Genomic DNA, 16,639 nt, shown 5'->3' on the forward strand with positions numbered 1-16,639 from the left:
GAGCTGGGAAAAAGCCAGGAGGTTGTCTCTAGGTAACAATAAACACTGCAAGCAAGGAGCAGCTGTTACACTTACTCTCTCTGCATCACAATGCTGAAATAACACTAATAAACCAGTGTGCCCAATGCACAGGCATACTTGCATTTAGGGCCGGGCCTCATTGCACCCTTGGAGCAGCCCTCTGCCTCAGGTCAGGGGCCTTGTTGTTAGTGGACATACCAGTCTTGGCCTGGTTACCCTGGTGGGGAGGGTGAGCACTAAAGAGTCAGTTTCAGAGTCAGAGTGGCATTCTCAGAGTTGGGGGGAGGCGGCAAAGGCTGGGGATTCTGGGTTCAGATCCTGATGGCATTCACTAGTACAAAGAGTTCAAATGGGGTAACTCTTGGCTGGGACTTGGGAGTAGAGGAAGAGAGAGAAAAGTGTAGGGAACAGACAACTATTTACCATATCTTCTTAGACTCAAAGGGGTGAGGTGGCCAGGAGTAGAGCTAGCTGAAGGGAGGTAGAAGAAAAGGGAGGCCAAGGAGAAAGTTTGAGAAAGAGGAAGAGTGTGTGGTATTGAGGAGTGATTCTACTATCTCTCCTGGGTCTAAACTCCCCACACTTGCCTATACCCACCTGGGGCATCCAGGCTCCCCTCACAGCACCATTTCTATACCAGAGCCCGGTGATGTGTTGGCTCAGTTCAGGACTGAGCTTTATTATCAGTATTCCAGCGGGGGGCCATGGGCTCCCAATGTTGCCAGGGAGAGCTGGGGGAGTAGAGAAGGTCTGTCTCCCTAGAGGAAGAGTGAAGAATGAAAAGTGGCTGGTCTATCACTTTCTCCAACCAAAACCATCTCTGGATCTCCAGAAGCAGCCCAGCAGAGAGCACCCCCTCACCCCAAGCTGGAGGGCTGCGAGCAATGAAATAAGCAAATGAAAATGGGCTCTTTCAGAAAACTCTCCTCCTACTTAGCCCATCTTTCACCGCACTATTGTCTGGATACCTTGTACCAAAGATCCCTGTTTCCCTTTGCTGAAACAAGGAGGTCCCTTGGACTGAGGTCAGAGGCATGAATGGTTCTCTTGGTCCACCTTCTGGCCCCTTTCTGCTGATGTGATCTCAAACACAATATCCTCTCATCCCCGTGACTCAGAGGAGGGACGATGTACACTGCCCACCTGGCCTGTGAGGGAAGAGGCAATTGGCATCTTTGATGATCTACGGTGTCTGTTTCCAGGGAAGAGAGCAGTGAGACTAAGCAGCAATCCTTCCGAGGAGGAGTTGTGTCTGCCTGCACATGTGAATGCCCAGGACCCTCTGTGCAGCCAGTGCATATACAGGGTACTACCAGCTTCGCCTAACCTTTCCTCAATGGAAAGCCTCTTTCTGGGAACGCTCAACCTTCCCTCATCTCTTCTGTCTCATTTCCCTCTATTCTTTCATAGCTGGAGCCTCTCCTTGCCCCACAGTTCAGATGAGAGAACCTCATGCACATAGCTCAGAGTTGGGGAGAACTGGGGTAAAAAGAGAGCTCTAACAAGCCTGGGCCCCCTTCCCCTCTGTTTTCATGAGCTGCCCCCATTGCTATGAGTCACCAGAACCCCGAGCTCAGGGGAGCTGCCAGGAGCCTTTTCCTTCCTTTCCCTCCAGTGAGGCAGATATGCACCCAAAGGACCCCAAGTCCACCATCTTTCTACTCACAGGGCCACAGCTTCCTCTCTCATCCCTAGGAATCTGCAACACAGACAGACTGAGATGAGTGAGCAAAGGAGTGTGAGAGACCCCAGCACGTGCTCTGTGCAGGAGCAGAGAGCCGGATGCCTGCACGGCAGAGCAGGACTGCCAGCCAGGAGAGCTGGCACACTTGGGCACACAGCCTTGTCAGCATGCGAGCGGGGGTGCTGGAGAGGATGGGATAAAGAGACTGTTTCAAGAGCAGGTATTACCTCCTGGTTCCCTCTCTGGTCACTGTTTCTTCTCCTTGGCCTCCCTGGGTGCTGACAGATAGACAGCATAGCACTGCCACCTCTGAGATGCCTTTTTTCCCCTCCTCCCTGGCCTGGGGAACTAGAGAGGGGATATGTATAACAATGTTTGAGGTGTCAGGTGGGAGGTTCAGACATCCAGATCTACACTGAGGGAGAAGGAGGAAAGGAGGAGTCCCGTCAGAGTAAAAGCTAAACCCTGGGCCAATATAGAGCTGCTTTTTCTCCAAAGCGCAGGGCATTCTGGGTGCTGCTACCTCTGCCTCCCACTTACTTCAAGTCTGTTCCTCTTTCCCAGCAAAGGCTCAGCAATCTTTCTAGACTCCAGACTCCAGGCTCCAGGCTCTGACTCCAGGGCTGTAGATCTGGCATCTTGCCTAAACCTTGGGATTGTGAGGCAGGGCCAGTGGGACTTTGGGGAGGGAAGCCCTGTTCCTTAGAGAAACATCCAGGATCTAGATTGAATGCTTTAAGCGCCTTTTGGACCCTCCAATATTGGAGCAGGGATGGAGCAGGGGTGGAAAAGGGGTAAGAAAGGGCCCACCGGAAGCCTGACACCCTCTCTTCTTTGCTGTTCTTCTCCACTGCTCCTGCTCTGTATTTCAAAGGAGAAACAGTAGCTCTGTAAACAAGAGCCTCTAATAAATCCTGTGAATAATAGTCAGTATGAACGGCCTACCCTGGGTTAGGCAGCCAGCCCCACAGATGGGACTACAGGCCTCAGCTCCCAAATTTCCTCTCTCCATATTCTCCCCCTTTTCAGGCTCCTCCTGGACCTTCCCAGACAAGAGAATCTTCCTTTTCAATTTTCCTGGCATAGTTCTCCTCCCAGATCCCACTACTATAGGCCCTTGGAAGCAGGGGAAGAGGCAGATGGATTCTTTCCAGACTGTCTTGAGGGGATGTGAAGGGTCCTTCTCATTTATTGTTTGTAGAGAAGGCAAGGAGATGATCCTGAAGGTCTAAACGTAAGACAGGGTGAATGTGGGTCACTTACAGAGGCACATCCTGCTTTTCCTCAGGGACTTTGGGGATATAAAATGGGATACTAGGGGTGCCTGGTTGGCTCGTGGGTTAAAGCCTCTGCCTTCGGCTCGCGTCATGATCTCAGGGTCCTGGGATGGAGTCCCACATCAGTCTCTCTGCTCAACGGGAAGCCTGCTTCTCTGTCTCTCTCTGCCTACTTGTGATCTCTGTCTGTCAAATAAATAAATAAAATCTTTTTAAAAAAATGGGATACTGGGGCACCTGGGTGGCTCAGTGGATTAAAGCCTCTGCCTTCGGCTCAGGTCATGATCCCGGGGTCCTGGGATGGAGCCCCGCATCGGGCTCTCTGCCCAGCGGGGAGCCTGCTTCTTTTCCTCTCTCTCTGCCTGCCTCTCGGCCTACTTGTGATCTCTGTCTGTCAAATAAATAAATATAATATTTTTTAAAGGGGACGCCTGGGTGGCTCAGTTGGTTGGGCAGCTGCCTTCGGCTCAGGTCATGATCCCAGCGTCCTGGGATTGAGTCCCACATCGGGCTCCTTGCTCAGCAGGGAACCTGCTTCTCCCTCTGCCTCTGCCTGCCTGTGCTTGTTTTCTCGCTCTCCCTCTGACAAATAAATAAAATCTTAAAAAAAAAAAAATTTAAATATTTTTTAAAAAAGGGGATACTAAGAGAGAAGATAATTCTAGGATTAGGGGAAAGGTGTGATGGCTTGGAAAGTGTGATGAAGTTTCTATCCACACTGCTTTCCACGCTCTGTGCCCACCCTTGCCTGACTCCAGCTTAGTCTCATGAAGCACAGAACAAAGAATCTTGAATTTCTAAAGGAAATAAGAAAATGCCAGGAAATGCCACCTTTGGCAACCTGGTGGGAAAGCTCCTTTTCTCCTTCATTCTTTCCCTCCTTAACCCTAGTGTCTGAACAGTGAGTGGGGTTGTGGACAGCTGGAAACACTCCTTCCTCTCCATTGTGTACCAACACTGCACAAAGTCAGATAGGGCTTGACTAAGTACTCTGGGGCCATGGCACCGCATGAATACAGAGGCATTTCTGACTCAGCCTTCAGAGCCTTGAATTTTAACCCTCTCTGTTTTAGGCCTAGACATGGGACAAGAGGTGTAAGACCACTCTTCAGCATGATTTTTTCTAGCAGTTTTTACTGTGACAGGGAAACCTGTAATAAGAGCTCAAAGGAGCTCAGTATTTAGTCACTTTTGCGAAACTTATTTCCTAGTTAAGGAACTAGGGTAGTTGATACATTGTGGACTTTACAGAGTATAGTAAAATCCCATGAGAGTGGGGGGAATCTCAGGGATCTGTCTACTTGGAAGCAGGGGAACAGATGAGATGACCTCTGGAACTAGGTGTATGAGGGAAATGTTCCTCCAACAATGCATCTGCCCGACTCCCCTCACTTGCTTCTGTCTTGGAGGCCAGAGATATGAGACTCCAGTAATAATCCTGCCAATCCTCTTCCCTTGACTTCCCTCCCCAAGCCCTACCTACCTACCTACCTACCTTTCCTTGGGTTCCCAGGAACTCTCTGAAGCCAGGAACACAAAGCAACTCCAGGACAGGATTCAAATGATTTTTCCTCTCTGGGTCTCCATTTCCACATCTGTAAAGTGAAGTGTTCGGCAAGATGAACTCCAAGTTCTCTCCCTTGCAGCAGTAAGCTTCTATGAGTCACACCCCAAAGGTATCAGGCCTTACATACTTTGCATATAGCCTCCAGGGCACTTCTCCTATGTCTGAACATTTAGAAATATCTTTAAACCCTGCCCTCCTCTTTCCTCTCATACAGTCTCTGGTTCTATGGTCCCTAGCTCTTGCCCTCTCTCTTCAAGGACCTCAAAGGAACAGGCCCAACTGGACAAAATCCTAAGAGCAAGAAAATTGCCTTACCTAATATCCTGGCTTGGGCCTCAGGCCCAAGTCAACTAGTATAGTTTTATCCTTTTTTGGAGATCCTGGCAGTTGGGGGGAAATCCTGGCAACTAACCCCAGCACCACCCCTCCTCCTCCACCTCACTATTCCCCATGCCAGAGCGCAAAGTGGCCAGTGATTGATGGGCCTGGGTTCCCAGTAACCGCACCCAGTGGCCCAATCCTCCTCCCTAACCCAATCCCTCCCCTGTCCCTATTCAGAGATCAGATTGTCTCATGTTGGTCCCTGAGGTCCCATTAATTAAAAATACATCCAATTAAATGGCAGGTGAAAACGTGCTATTGGAGCTCTCCACCCCCCCTGCCCCAGCTTGTTCTCCCCCCTTCCTTTTAAGGCTCAGCTGTGCTTTGAGCTGAGAAAAAAAAAGAGAGAGAGAGAGAGGAAGAAAGAGGGAGAGAGAAGAGGAAGACATCGGGGTGGGAGGATGAAGGGGGGTGGTGTTATTTGAACCTCTGCCAGGGTAGCATGTGCCAGCCTGGGAGGGTGGCACTGTGCCCTGGTGTCTAATTTCTGGAGGTGTGAGTAGGTTCAGTCAGCTGGGTACCCACCTCCATTTCCCTTAAAGGGGCAGAGGGAAGTCAGAGGGTGTGGCTGCTGTGCTGCCCTCCTTCTGGGCTTGGTAAGTGAAGGGCAGAAGTGTAAAGGGTAGAGGGCCCTTAGGACGGGGTATGATGTTTGGAGGTTGGGAGAGTCTGAGGCCTCCATTCTTGGCATATCCCTGCTCTTCCCCAAACTGCAAAGAAGGCAATGAGAAGCCGGCTGGGACCCAGGTGGCAGGGCATGGCGATGCTCTCAAGCTAGGCTGTGCCTACCCCTACCTACAAGAAAGCTGAGACTAACAGAGGGAATAAGGAAGAACAGAGCCATAATCTGGGTGGGAGCAGATGGGTCAGACAGTATAAAGTATACAAGGATGTATACTTGTATGTTTGTGTGGGCACCACAACACCCAGCACCTTAGAGGTAAGACGGTCTGGGTCTGAAGGACCTGCCCTGTTTGCCCTTTCTCTAGGCAAAAAGCAGCGGCAGGCGTGTGAAGTCACCTCAACCTGGCTGCCTGGCATGCTGTGAGCAGGGTGTCTCCCCTGACAAGCACTGATCGCTCATTTTCCTTCACACTTATAGTGTCCCCAGCATTTTGTCAGGTAAGGCATCTGCTCTACCCTCTGCCCCCCCAGAAAGTCCTGTGGCCCCAAGCAATGCAAAGCTAGTGGGCACTGAGAGCTGTTGCGAGAGGAGCTAGGAAAGAAGGGATGATTGGGGGGTGGAGCTCAGAACCCAGGCACCAGTGGGGGTGTCTGCAGACCCAGGGCCCCCGCCTGGCCTCCTTGGCAGCCTCAGTACCTCCTCACTTCACTTTAACGCTAATTGGAGATTTTAATCTGCGCTGCTGCTCTGCTCGGGGTGCTGGGGGGAGCGCCAGCTGTGCAGTAATTCCAGCAGCACCGACTGTTTAATCAAGCTGTCCTCCTGGGGAGGGGCCCTCGGGCACGGGGGTAGGAGGGAGGAGGAGAACCTCTGTCATCTCCCTTAGCCTGTTCAGCCTGGAAGGGCTTCATGAAGACTGAGGATCAATTGTGGGATACCTCACCCCCAAAAGGGCCCCATACAGGGTCAGTTTAAAGCTCAGAGGCCAGGGCATCCCCTTCCCCACCCGGCTTTCTGACACCTTTTTTTGAGGTGTCCTCCAGCCACTCAAGCTGCAAACGTCCACTGGACCATCTTGAGTTCTTCAGGTCTGTGATAGGGGAGGTGACGGCACACAGAAGGCTGAACTTTCCCATTCTCAGCCCTCTCCCCAACACTCTCTCACTAAGAAAGATACTTCTTTCCCAACAATTGTGAGATTTTTTTCCTCTGGAAACCAAAGGTACCCCTACCCTCTGGACTAGAAAGTGACTGTTTAAGAGGCAGGGAGACAGTTGAGGTGTTGGAGACAGCGGAAACCTAGTACACCCTGAGGGAGAAAAGCACCTATGCAAGATGTTTGGTGCCCAGAGCTGGAGGCTTCCTGAGTTCAGATGGAAACATACTGAGATGTCAGACCACTAGGGCAGCCTATTCAGGGTCTCAAGCCATTTCTAAGGAAGAGAAAGTGGTATTAATCATTCTTCTGGCTTCTTGGGGCCTGGCTCTCAGGCTCTCTCAGATTGTTTCTGATCCCTGTCTTGAGGAAAGGGTGCCCCTGTCACCCAAACTCCTGTCTGCTAAGGGGCAGGAGTTTTAATTGGTCAGCAGCACCCTCGTGTGGCAGAAACCAAGACTGCAGCTGCCCAAGTGGCCCTGCAGCTTTGAGGGTTCAGACACCAAGACTGACATCTGGAAGGGCAGAATTATGAATGTTGATGATCTCTGAGTCATGAAAGTACTACCACTCGACCACTTCCAGGGACATCTCCTGCATTCCCATCCATCCTGCATCCCAGGTATGTGTCAACCAGGCAGGGTGTACATTATCCAGGGCTGGCACCTATTAGGGCTGCTGCTTGTGCTGTCTGGCTTGTAGGGGTAAGAGAGGAGCTGCTGAGAGAGGAGGCCTAAAAGCAAAAGGTAAGCTGATGTCACATCCAGTGGTGGGAGCGGCTGTGGCATCCCTACCAACTTTTTACAGATACCGGATAAGACCTGCCACATGAACTATGTCACCTGAACTCCAGACACTATCACCTGGTGATGGGCTTCTTTTCTTTTCTTTTTTCTTAAAGATTTTATTTATTTATTTGTCATAGAGAGAGACAAGCAGAGCAGCAGGCAGAGGGAGAAGCAGACTCCCCAATAAACAGCGAGCCTGATGTGGGACTCAATTCCACCCTTGATCCAGGTCCCTGGGATCATGACCTGAGCCAAAAGCAGATGCTTAACGGACTGAGCCACCCAGGTGCCTCTGGTGGTTGGTTTCTGCTGTATAGTAATCCTTTCTTACTCCCAGGAGAGGTCTGCGAATGAATAAAGACAGATTCTCAGAGCCTGAGATCCTTGTCCTTAGGAATAGACACCGGATAAACACAGCTTTCCCTCGAAAGATCCAGGTATTCTCAAGTATGCCAGGCCACTGGGCAGAATGGATATCTGGGGCTTTAGACTTTCAGCCCCAAGAGAAGTATTGCCTGTCATTAGACCCTTATACTCCAGGGTGAAATATCATATTTACTGGTCCCTTATTCCCACACCCACTAAAAGGGGGAAATTGTTCTGAACTATTGGAGAGGGGTGGATATTTAATCCAGCTAAAGATTAAAACTGGAAGTCACAAGGCAGAGAGGTGAGTCACTAAGGTCTTCCCCTTATTGGAGATATTTAACAACAGAGAAAAATACTTCCAGAAAGAAATACGACCCTGTTTGGGGTTAGTGGGCAGACAGAAGAGCCACCTACCTGGCAGCAAGAAGGGTGGGGGTGAGCACTGGAGACTCATGACCTGCCTGGTTCTGGGCAATGAGGCTGGAGAGAAGCAGGCTTGTGGGCCTCTACTTCTTGTGTCTTATATATTGTCTGGACAGGTGGGAGCGCCCATCAAATCTGGAAAGGAGGTAGAAAAGTTGATGAGAGGCAGTAAGAAGGGACAGCATGCCCAATCCCACTCAGAAAGGGAGAGAAAATAGCTTCTTGGGGAAGAAGGCAAGCCTGTGTGTATGTGTGTGTGTGTGTGTGTGTGTGTGTGGTGACGGTGGTGGTGGTGATGGGTAAGTGGGACGAGTCTTGTAGAGGAGAGGCTAAGAGTAACCAACATCAGTATCTCACCAAAGAGGAATACCCATTAGCAAAGTGGGCCAAGAGGAAAGAACAGGAATGAAAGGACTGTCAATATTAATAAAGAGGGTCACCTACTCTAACCAGGGGGAGAAACTGTTAATGAGAAGGTAGGATACCATAATAGCATCAAATAAAAAGTCAGAGAAACTTTCTGGATCTCTTCTGGAGATCCAGAGTCTGGAGTCTGGAGAAACTTTCAGAGATCTCTTCTGGAGATCTTGGGAATAAGAAACTTCCTTGGGAATAAGAAACTTCCCTGAGACTAGTTGTATGTGGGGGGTGGGGAATTCCTTACAAAAGTGTACCTGAAACCTCTGATTGGTCTTAGGTCCCTACCTGGCTTTAGAGTCTATGAAAGACTGAACTCGTCAAGAGCTCCAGATGCCAGGTGACTGATGGATTTCACCAAATTCCTCAAGGGCCATCCTTCCTGCCGCTGCTGCCACCTATAAAGGAAAATAACAGGTTACTTTAGACATGAGACAAGGGACTAGACACCAAAGAGAAATTTGGTCTTTCACCCAGGGAATATGGCCTTAGTAGGTAACAGTGATGGTAATGGTCACCACTCTTCCAATTCCCTCAAACCTGAATTCACAAAGCCTGGAAGGATTAAGATGAACCTTAAGTATGCGCCCAGAGAGAATTATAACTGCTCTAACAGTCATACCTTCTGGGAACCAGCTCCCAGTCTGACAAACTAAAAACAAGGATTCCTATACTTAAGAGATAAATTAGAAATTCAACAGAACCAGAAGCTGTGAAACTCAAAATTATAAAGGGTGATGAAGGTTCAAGGTTAATGCAAAGTTAATGCAAGAAGGTTACTCAAGAGGAGGCCATCTAGTATTAGATCAGATCATCATCGCCTTGTCCAAAACAGCTTCTTCAAGAATGACTGGGAGGAAAAAACAAACAAACAAACAAACAAACAAACAAGAAAATCCTAGACAGACAGACAAAATCCCAGACAGAAAGGAGGTTTGTGAGGGGACAGCAGACTTGATGCAATTTGGACAAGTAAGTCTAACATACATACTCCCTATGTAGGGAGGAATCTGCACGGAGACCAGTTCAAGTTCCCCCAATATTATCAGTTGGGGTGTGATGGAGAAAATGTAAAGGTTATGTACTAGGATCTGTTTCTTTGTCATCAGCATACAATGTTCTTTTTGCAGACCCACTGCCCCTCTGACCAAGGCTCATAACTCTATCTCTAAGCTGCCCAGTGGTACCTTTCTCTCTCCAAGACTCTGATTCCAGCTTAGAGATTCTTCAGCATTTCCCTCTGTACACATCACTGGCTCCCACACTCATATGCTCAGAAGATAAGCACTAGAAAGGATACCTCTCAGAGAGGTCCAAAGAGGGATAGTGTCAGCACCAAAGTGAGATAACCTCAGAACCTGCTGTGCTTGTCAGTTCACTAAACACACTATTTAAGGCTTAGGTCACTGTGGGACACCACACCACCTTCCTTCTGCCTCATCAAAGGAGAAAAAACAGACAATTCAAACTTAGTAAGGGAGAGGAGTAGGGGGTCCCTCCCCCAACCTCGTTTCCCAGTAATCTCAGAGAATAACTCATTTTACTCCGAGTTCCATATGCCTTCTCTCATTCAGAGACTCCCCTTAGTTTCCTAGAAGGTGAGGCACGTTCTTCCTCCCTTCATTCAGATTTTGCTTTTCTATAGTTATATTGTAATGCAAAAGAACCTGAGTTGAGATTTAGGGTAAATTCCTCACTGGGCCTCAGAGGGTTTTTTCCTTCTGCTTTCCAAACCTCAGAGCTGGTGGCAAAGTGCTCCTGGAACTTGGAGGTAACTCTGGGGGCATCAAGATCTTTGGCAGGGGCTGCCACTTGCATCCCCAATGAACAGAGCTCCTGACTACATAAAAATTACAATTGTACAATGTGGTCATGGAGAGATGAGTCTTTGAGGTAAAAACACATAAAACTTCTCAGTTTTTCTACTAATGTTTTTCAAATCTACCTTTCCCCCTCCAAACCTCACAGCCCACCTTCCTTTCCTGAGGAAGGTCAGTGCTCACGGGAGTTGGCAGTCTTAAGGTCAGGGGCTCTATACTCAAGTAGGTTAAGATTCTGGCCTCTTGGACTCCAGTCTTGGCTGGCTGCCACCAACTAACTCACTATGAGACAGTGGGCAACACATTATCCTTCCCCAAAGCTGTTTCCCACTCTGTACACTGAAAGAGTGAATTAGGTGATCTCTAGGGTTCCTTTCTAGGTCTGGCCCTCTGTGATTCTGTGAGGAAGGAAACCCCTCCTTTTATCAGGAGGTGAGGGGTTCCTGCCCTTCACACCTTCTCTCTGGGCCCTGCAGAAAGAAGCTCCCCTAGAGATGCCTGCTTTTCTCATGCTGGCTTAACCAAAGGGACAAATGAGGGAGTCCCAGTAGGAGGCCTTCCTTTCAATGCCAAATTCCTTCTATTATGAAGAGATGTTAAGACGGTGATCTAACTCTAACCCTGAATCTTGACAAGGCAGATGTATGGAGAAAGAGTGTGATAAGCATGCTGCCCAACATACAACTGAGACTATCTGAGCACACGCTTGGCTTTGCCCTAGGGAGGACCATGTATCAAATACAACTGCATGTGGATGGAAGAAAAAAGCAAGGACATGTGTAAATACATCCAGAGCACTGACATAAATGTCCCATCAGCACAAATACACTGCTACTGTTCTCTCCAACTGTAGGCCTATACCTGCCTTGTAAGAAGCTATGGTGTGTGGGGGACCACATCCCAGTCTTAACCCCTCCCCAAAGTCAGAAAGGAAGAAATAGTGAGACAGGAGCTACTTGGCTTCCTATAAATTGTTTTGTCCTTCCTCACAGCTGCAATCAGAAGCTAAGGGCTCCCGCAGGCCTTGTTCTGATCTGCTGCAGGCGATGGAGGGTTTTTGAAACGGAGAGGACTTGGCTGCGGCCCCGTTTCAGCTGCCATTGGGGCTGGCTAATGGGCTCATTCGGGAAGACCCCCGCCTGCTGCACTAAAGAGTCCCCCGTGGACCCCCTCCCCAATCCCAACCCAATTAATAAATGGGGGCTCCCACTTTATGGCTCTGGGAGCAGGAACCAGAGATACAAATGACCCCCAGGGAGGGACAGAAAAAGGCCTTCCAAGAAACAAGCCAGAGAATTGTGCATCCACAGGCACATGCTGCCACAGGCCAGTCATATCCCATTTTCAAAACATTAAAGGGGAAGAAACTGGCAAAAAAACTATTTTCTTTCCTAGATCTGGAGAGGGATAGCATTCTTGAAGTCTGCGGGAACACTCTAGCAATAAACTCTCTTTCACCTGGATCTCCCACCTGCCCAGGGCAGAGTGCAGATGATCATCTGGACGCACACCACACACTTCACTATTTCCTAGGGGTGCTGACTGCTCCCCCCCAGACCTTGAAATACTAAACAAAGACGTATCCTATCAATTGGTTAATGAAGTAAACACTTCCTAATTCTTAAAAACAAAGCAGCTACCTCTTTCCAAGCTCTCATCACCATCAATAGGATTAATGTCCTGGGGTCATCTCTCACATCCAAATTATCATCAAGCCTTGCTAACTCCTATGGACCCCCCCTTCTTTTCTTCTCATTCTCTTTGTCCCACTCAAGTGCAGGCACTCAGGGCCCCAAATCTGGTCAAGAACAAAAATATCCTACCAAGATAGCTTCCTTGACCCAGTACATCTGCGAAAGTCCTCAACATCATATTCATTCCATCATGCTCTGCTTCCTGCTATTGCTTACCAAATCAAATCTGAACTCCTCATTCAGGCCCACAAGACTGCTCCTCCAACTTTATTTCTTAATATTCTTCTCCTTTACCATCCTGAGTAGTTCATTCATAGCCTTCTGCACAAAACACACATAAACATTTTTCTGTAAGTTTTCTTCATCTGAACACCTCATCTGTTCCTCTATCTTCTTTACTTTCAAAGAATCTTTTCTGGTTAACTCTAACTTTCTGAATTATTTCTTGGCTCTGGCTACTTCTGTACTAGGTTACTATTTTATTTTATAGCCTGCATTAATGTGCTGACTTATAAATACTGATTCTTTACTTCTCACCCAAGTATAAGACCCAACTCACTTGATCCAGAAGCTTCTTTAAAAACTGAGATTCTCCCTTAATCTTCCCCAGAAGTTGTCCTGTACTTAGGACATGACTCTGCTAATGACATTACTGGTCCCTACCGAAGCAGCCCTCGTGGTACAACACTTGGGATATCATATCAAACAACAAGGAATAAAATCTCATTCTTAATAGCAATGTTCAGGCTGCCACCTGCTCCTATCAACATTGAACTTGACACTGAGTCTTTCCAAAATTATAAATTGTTTCATGACTTCAAAGTGTGCTACAAAACAAAACCCCAAAAACAAGCACAGGCACCAAAGACATTTATCTCCTTGATTCTTAGGATATGAATACCATTTTCTTTGAACACCCCCTAGATGCCCCACTTTGTTCCTTATTTGTAAGATTAATCTAATTCTCAGGTTGTGGACTGATTTTCTAGAATGCAAATCAACACCAAAGCCAAAAGTAATCTTGTTCTCTACTAGCTCTGCCTCTAGCCTACCTCTGACCATCACATTTTTGGAAGGTCCCCTGAAATAGAGAAGTTAATCATGAGTTCAACTATTTAGTGGGTACTTCCTTAGATTAACCTCACTCTCAAACACTGACTCTTCAATTCCTGTAGTTTAACCCTATGTAGTTAGACAGGAAAAAGTGATCTGCCACTCCCCTTTATCACCTACTTACTGCTCAGAATAATAAGAGGGATTTTCCTTTTACTCCTTCCATCCTTTGGCCTCAAGGTGCTTGATGATCAAGATAATAAAAGTAAAGCATTTAGCACAGTGCCTGACACATGAGTTCCTGGACAACATTAGTTCCTATTCTCTCCCTCCTTCTTTCCCAAACCATAGGTTCTCAACCTTTCTGGGCCTATTTGTTCACTGGCTGAAGACAGCATTGAACTAGACAAACTAATGTCCGTTTGTAGTTCTAACAGTCTGTGACTCTAATTCACATATTCTGGTTTGTTTACTCTTCTACACACTGCCTTCACTTGGATCTGAAAAAAAGGAGAGAGGAATAACCCTGATTTCCAGGTTAGCCTAAAATACACAAAACCACTTTCAGGAGTTTTAAAACTCCAAAAATACAAGTAACTTTTTTTAAAGTGATGCATCCATATCATCCCTTCCTCATTTCTTAATTATTCTCTTGAACTACATAGGTAGCAGTGGGAGGCAAAATTTCCCAAATGTAATTTGCCTGATATAACCAAGCTTCCCGAAGTGAAAACATCTTCAAAACATCTCCCAACCTAAGGTTCTAAGGCCCATCCTCCAACCATAAAGGTAACACTACTGTAATCAAGAGGAACTCTTTACTCAAGGTGTTGCTTTAATGGGGCCTCCCTAAAATGAACTGTGAAACTTAAGGCAGTTATCCCTTTTAACTAGCCCAACCATAATTCTTCCTTCCACCCCATATCTCTATGTCTTCTTTCAAAAGCAAGTATACCCTAAGTGTCTTTCTGCAGCCCAGCTAACAGACTGCTCTACAGATCTCCTTCTCCCCCTTATTTACATCTCCTTCTCATATTGCTTTGTATTGTGTGAGGCCTTTGGCTCCCTAACATAAAATACAAATACTGGTAATAAGGCCACACTCAGAATTTCCTGAATTTATAAAAGGGATCAGACTCCTAAGTTTTCTCTAAGTCTTTCAATTCAGCTTCTTTTTTCCAGGGCCCAAAAGCATTCGAATATGCATTACCCTTGGTGGGAGGGTTATCTGTCTCCAAGCAGATCCTCACCTCACCTACAAGGTATGTATTGTTGTAGTTCTGAGACACAGGAGGTAAAAGGATCCTCTCCCTGACATGCCATCAGAACAGGCTCCTGAAGGTAAAGAAAAAAACATCCTGCAAGACCCAAGCTTTGTTTTTCACTTAGCTCTGTTACATTGTAGCCTTTGTGGCGTTTCTCTGTGCTGCATCTCTGTACAGATGGTTTGGCTTGAATAAAATGCCCTTCATTCCTTTGGAACTATCAACATTATCTATTGTTTACAACCACACCAGAGCAAAACACCTAAAAAATCCATCTATTTCCAAGTCCTAGGAAAACTATGTCTAAGTGAACTTGCTTTATGGCTATATTCTCTTATTCCGGAGAAGTATGCTGTGGCTATGGGCTACAAATTGATAAGTTTCACTAACAAGCACCTATCTAGAGAGTATTAAAGACAAACTTCGTATCAGCCCTTTTCTCTCAGCCTTGGACTAACTTTTGAAATAGGTAGGAGAGCAATTCAGTGGCCAAAGCGTTTTGGCACTTTAGTGATTAATCACCAGGGCATCAAAGCAATCCTCATCTGCTTTCTTATGGATAGCAGGGCCCTCTTCTCACTCACCAAGCTTTACTTCCCACAGACACCATCTGCAGCTGAGCTCAGAAATGTCATCACCAAAAACATGTCTCAGGATATGAGGGAAGAGGATGAATTGAAGTGTTGAGACTCCCTGCCCTTCCTAGACGAGTAAAGGAATCTCTGGTACCCCACACAACATAAATTAAAATCTCCTTAGTAATAAGAAAGCATGGTTATTTTGCTTCTTCCCTCACCTCTTGCCCAGTAAGTTGAGGATCTGGAATAGACATTTGTCTTCTCAGTTGCCTCTATTACCCTTCAAAACTAGGAAGCACGAGTAACTCTAAATATCCTATAGGATTAAGCAATCAATACCTCTGGTAGGCCTAATGCATGCAAGGTGGGCAGTGAGTGAAAAACAGGAAATGAAAAGTGGGTGGACAGGAAATGGAGATGGCTGCACATGGGGAGGAGTGGTAGAGTACCCCCAGCAATTCCTCTGGGTGTCATACTTTCCCCATAGTCTTTCAACCCTACCTTGAAGTAAATGTTCACTTGAGAGTATTCTTAAGTTTACAGGAACATTAAAAGTATCCCTATAGATGAGAAATGCCACACCTGGACAGTAAAATTAACCAGCGTGTCCAGAAATGCTCACCTTGCCTCCCAGACAACCAAAAGACTTAGCAGTTTCACCTCTCCCCTGGAATGGTTGAATATTTACTCACTTGAGAAACTCCCCACTTCCATTCCACCTAGCCCTTTAGGATGACTAAGTTGTGAACTGAGAAGTAACTCCATACCTGAAACACAGTCAAACTATGGGGAAATCTTTAATAACAAAGGAAATCCCAGCATGAAGAACATTAACTGTTAACTTCCTTGAGGCATTAACTTTACCATTATAGTTAAGGATACCTGTCTGGGATAAGACAGTGCTTAAGAAATGTATATACCGAAACAGCATGGTCTTTAATTAGAAATAGCCTTGGCTGTGATAGAGGAAAAAAAAAGTCCATGTTAGTTAGGTCCTCAGCCTTTAGGCCCAGAAATAAAAAGATTGCCACTGCTATGAAGTGGAAACAATATTATCTAATAGGTTGAAGTTCACACTCCTAGTCATGAATCTGAAATTATAATAAAGACCAAAAACAAATTCCTTTTCTCTGGAGGCTAACCAGGAACACAGGATTCCAAGAATTGGAACAATCTTGAGCTCTCCATTCTCATTCTCGGTAAAGACAGCCCACAGGCAAGGGAACATCATAAACTTTGGGGATTCATAAACAGATTGGCAACCCTCATCACCAGTATTTGAATTCATCTTCCTAATTTCCTTGTTCTGGTGTACCCTTTAACTTTATATGATTGCTCACCCCACCAACAACTTCCTGATAACCTATCGCTCCTCTTCCTGTCTTCTAATGGGTTTTATTTGCTGTCTGCCTACTTAGGTCTTAACTGCAGCATACACAAGGGAAATTTTAGTTCTGTGTCCTAAACCATGAAAGAGATGGGAAAACAATACTCTCCTCAGGTGGAGACAGGAAAAGATTT

At 46.7% G+C, this 16,639-nt stretch overlaps 1 protein-coding gene across 6 annotated transcripts in view; it reads right to left on the bottom strand.

Moving 5' to 3' along the window:
* Positions 1-16,639, bottom strand: part of CDK12 (cyclin dependent kinase 12) — an 86,850-nt gene that overhangs the window by 14,806 nt on the left and 55,405 nt on the right. For 2 of the 6 annotated variants that reach the window (XM_044248084.1, XM_044248083.1), the window contains exons 15-17: positions 8,997-9,106; positions 8,283-8,426; positions 4,478-4,577 (exon numbers count right to left, since the gene is read on the bottom strand). In XM_044248084.1, the coding sequence (XP_044104019.1) occupies positions 9,010-9,106 (97 nt within the window). In that variant the 3' untranslated portion in view covers positions 4,478-4,577; positions 8,283-8,426; positions 8,997-9,009. Of the gene's footprint in view, positions 1-177; positions 780-4,477; positions 4,578-8,282; positions 8,427-8,996; positions 9,107-12,438; positions 12,544-16,639 lie in introns of those variants that run through there. The other 4 variants (XM_044248087.1, XM_044248086.1, XM_044248089.1 and 1 more) reach the window with 4 other exon arrangements.

Source organism: Neovison vison, chromosome 5 (genome assembly GCF_020171115.1).
Source record: "Neovison vison isolate M4711 chromosome 5, ASM_NN_V1, whole genome shotgun sequence".
In the NCBI taxonomy this organism is placed as follows: Eukaryota; Metazoa; Chordata; class Mammalia; order Carnivora; family Mustelidae; genus Neogale; species Neogale vison.